Source organism: Aegilops tauschii, chromosome 6 (genome assembly GCF_002575655.3).
Source record: "Aegilops tauschii subsp. strangulata cultivar AL8/78 chromosome 6, Aet v6.0, whole genome shotgun sequence".
NCBI lineage: Eukaryota > Viridiplantae > Streptophyta > Magnoliopsida > Poales > Poaceae > Aegilops > Aegilops tauschii.
Genome location: NC_053040.3, coordinates 3,544,452 through 3,548,368, shown reverse-complemented (window position 1 = coordinate 3,548,368; position 3,917 = coordinate 3,544,452). Strand labels below are relative to the sequence as shown.

The 3,917-nt window shown below is 44.2% G+C and overlaps 1 protein-coding gene across 1 annotated transcript; it reads left to right on the top strand.

Moving 5' to 3' along the window:
• Nucleotides 1-2,565: 2,565 nt before the first annotated feature.
• LOC141025457 (uncharacterized) lies at nt 2,566-3,683 on the top strand. The gene is made up of 2 exons (XM_073500743.1): nt 2,566-2,609; nt 3,338-3,683. The coding sequence occupies exons 1-2, from the start codon at nt 2,566-2,568 to the stop codon at nt 3,681-3,683; spliced, it is 390 nt and encodes a 129-aa protein (XP_073356844.1).
• The last annotated feature ends 234 nt before the right edge of the window (nt 3,684-3,917 follow it).

The window sequence follows — 3,917 nt, the reverse complement described above, 5'->3', positions numbered from 1 at the left end:
GCGACCGCGTCGGTCTCCTCTCCAAAACGAAGCAGAGGGAGAGGTGGATCTGGGGGAGGAGAGGTGCCAGTGGGGGGGGGGGAAGAGGGGATCGAGGCGACAAGGAGGGAGGGGATCCTTATCCCCTCTTCGGCGAGGCGCGTGGCGACGAGCGGGTTCGACGGCGACCGCTCGCGCGGGTCGGTCGAACAGGAGAAAGGGGAAGACGACATGGGAGGGGAAGTGGGCCGGCTAGCGTGGGCCGACGGCCAGCTGGGCCGTTTGGTCCAGTGGGGCAGGGGCCTTTTTTTCTCTCTGTTAGCTTTGTTTTTTGTTTTTGTATTTTCTTTTCTTTTATTTATTTCCCTTTTCTGTTTTATTTAAATTTAGGGCATCTTAGCATTTTCTAAATATGTGTTTTCTTCACAACAATTACCTATGCAATATTTGGCACTAACCGAACATTTTTGTTCTAATGCTTGAAAACTTTTGTTGTTTGCCATATTTTTGAATTTGAATTTGGAATCGGTTTCGAACGAACGCGAGATTAGCAACAGTAATCGAGGTGACGTGGCATCATTAGCAGAGGTTACTGTAGCTTGATTAGCCGGGCGTCACAATGGTTTAGGGTCTCTGCGTGACCGTGATGATAACTCAAGATGTTCCAGCTATATCTATGACCAGTTATCACTCAACTATGCATTAGTTCTTGCCAAAAGTAAAGCATGCAAATGATTGCCAATACAACCGTATTGCCTGTTCAATTTTTGTACTGAGGATGCATTAGTTATAGTAGTAAGCAGAGGATCTTCATGATTGCCAAAAATACATATATCCACTTTATGATAAGAACTGAACATGTATGAAATGATGCTAAAAGTAGAGCATGAGCAAGATCATGTATCAATTGATGCTACCTATTTAAGTTTGAATGGGCTCAACATTTGTTTGGCTATGGTCTTGATGTCAAATTTATGTGGATCATTTAACATATGATCCACTTATGAGTTTAAGCACACAACCTATTTGGTCATGCATAAAATAAGCGCAGTTTAACAAGGGTATCCAATTGCTTAACCACGTGAAGTTGTGCAAACCCTATGAGGGTTCAACTACTAAAAGAGCGGCCGACAACGATTAAAAAAAGCTACGATCAGGAAATACCTTCTCTCGGAGACGTCGGCGCCGAGTTGATGGCCGCGGATAGTGCGTGGCAAACTAGAAGTGCCCGTATAGCGCGGTAGACGGCGGCAAGGATATACGGCGGGTTGACGCGAGGACGGGGCGGCGAGAAGAACACTGAAGTCTGACCCCTCATGGCGGTGGGCGGTGGCCGGCTGCTCCTGTAATCCGTGTGAGCCCGGGTCTCCGATCTGATCTTGCAGCGGTTGTGGGAGCTGCGGATGGCACGACCGGGTGGTTAGAATGAGGCGCTGTAATCGCGCGATTTAGGGAGGGGTGGGCCGCGTTGAGTTATGTGAGATTTCAATAATCACAATGATATCCCAAAAGATCTAGAAAATATTGTCCTTGGTTTTTTAGTATTAACAATGGTTTCTTCGTGTCGCATATGCCCGAAAAATGCCATACGTGACAAAACTTGCAATACATGTTGAAAATGGTCGACATTGTACTAATGAACGAAAAAATCACGAATGTGACGGAACTTCCAAAATTTGTTGAAGATGGTTGATTTGGAGATGTTCTACAATTTCACTGCAATATTACATATTTATTTTATAATTAAAATTAATTGATGCAAGGTTTTACATGTTTTTCAATTGTTTTCAAAGTTAAACTTTTTACACATGTCCAAGAAAGGCAATGTGGCAAGGTTTTACATGTTTTTCATTGTTATCAAACTTAAACTTTTCACATAAGACACGTGTACCAAAAAAAGGAAGTGTTATTTTAGTATAAGTCAAAATGTCTCATAGGCCAAAAAAATATTTCATAGAAAAAAAAGCCCACCTACCTAACATGATATTTCACACACCACAGCCCGCATACGACTACAAACCCAGTGATATGGGCTAGGATGCAGGCCCGTGGTGGGACTAAACTCAGACGCACGCGCACCCAGAAGTGCACAGAGCGCGGTTGCCATGACTGACTGCAACTGCGCCCCACCACAACTACCCCCACGTCCTAGACGAACCGCCTCCCCCACGTCCCCATCCGAGGCGTGAAAAAGCCCCAAATCGACTACATCACTGCCTCATTCCGAGAACCTCTATTATCGCTTCCATATCTTCTGCAAACAACCCACAAACATCTCTCTTCGAAGCCCGCAGTCGTAGGAGGAGGGTAATGGCGGAGGAAGCGTCTGCCAAGCGTCATTGTGGCCAGACGTCCCACCAGAGAGGCAACCTCGACGTCGTTCACGTTCCCGGTCAAAAGTGCGAGTACACCGTAACCCTCACAGGGGTTGAGCTGCACGGCAAGGAGACACCGGAGGTCGTCTGCACCAGCGAACCAGACAAGGCCGACGAGATGATCTCTAGGATCAGGAGGAGCACCTGCGGCTCGTACCCCCACACCATGGGCGTTGATCTGGAGTTTACCAAAGATGATGAACCTCCGTAGATGGCAGCAGTTCTGCAGATCAGCGTGGAGGGTCTCTGCCTCATGTACCACATCGCTACGGTCACAAAATGGTGAAGTATCCTACTCATTCACCCTCTTCCATTCATCAATACTGCTCCCTCGAAATTTCATTAGACTAGTTTCATACTAGATGTACTAGCGTAGTTTGTGAAAATGGATGCACTAGTGCAGTTCCTCAAAGTAGATGCACTAGAATATATTTTGACCCTGATGCACTTGATTAGTATCTGAAACTGTTGCACAAGATTAATTTGTGAGGTTGATGTACTAGTGTAGTTTCTCATCTTGATTCATTAGTGTAGTTTCTGAACTTCATGTAGTGAAGTAGTTTCTGAACTTGGTCTGGTGTTATTTTCACCACCAAAAAAACTTAAGAACTTGGTGAAGCAGAGGTATATGTTATTTTATTCAAAATAATAAAACTAAACTGGCACTAAGAAAGGAAATAGATCATTGACTCAACTATATATTCCGAAAAGAAAAATAACATGGTGTACTTGATTTTCATTTCAGAACTTTGTGTACTAGTTTCTGAACTACATTCATCCATGACTTATACTGTATAAGCATCTACTCCATGTATTATTCACTTGTAAACCGTAAAAAACAGAAGATTAAATCTTGAAAAATAAACACTAGTACTCCATGTATTCATCACTTGTCTCTCCCCTAGCAGGCCAAAGCGCCTCAAAGTGCTCCTACAGGAGGAGAAGTTGTTCACCTTTGCCGGTTTTAGCATTAAAAATGACAGGGACAAGCTGAAGTTGTCTGGTTTGGAGATAAACCCCAACAAGCACATCGACATTCAGCGCAATTGGAGAGTTCCATACAACGGAAAACCGTACGACTCCTTGGCTGATATTGCAGCCAGCGTCATCCACCCATTCTACAGAAAGATGAAGAAGAAGATCGATAGGGAGGCAGACCATAAACTGTGGGGGGACAGCCCACTGCCAAATTACCTCATCGAGTACGTAGCAATAGATGCGTACGCCACCTACAAGTTGTGGAAGATAATCGACAACATCAAAAGAGGTTTGGAAATTTCAAAAGAGCAAGAAGCGGACCCCTACTACCACTGCCACTATGCGGGATGAGGAGACATCAAAGTTTGCCTTCGTGTTGCTTGTGCTTGTGCTTGTCGTTTATCTTGTTGTTTGAAATTTGTAGTTTGCTTTTCTTGGGTTAAACCAGCTTGTTTATGTCATGTGTGTCAGAGTTGAACCAGTTTGTTTATGTCCTGTTTGTCAGGGTTGAACAAGTTTGCCTATGTCATCAAGTACATAGTTTGCTTATCTCGTTAAATAAGTTTGCTAGCTTCCTATTTTGTT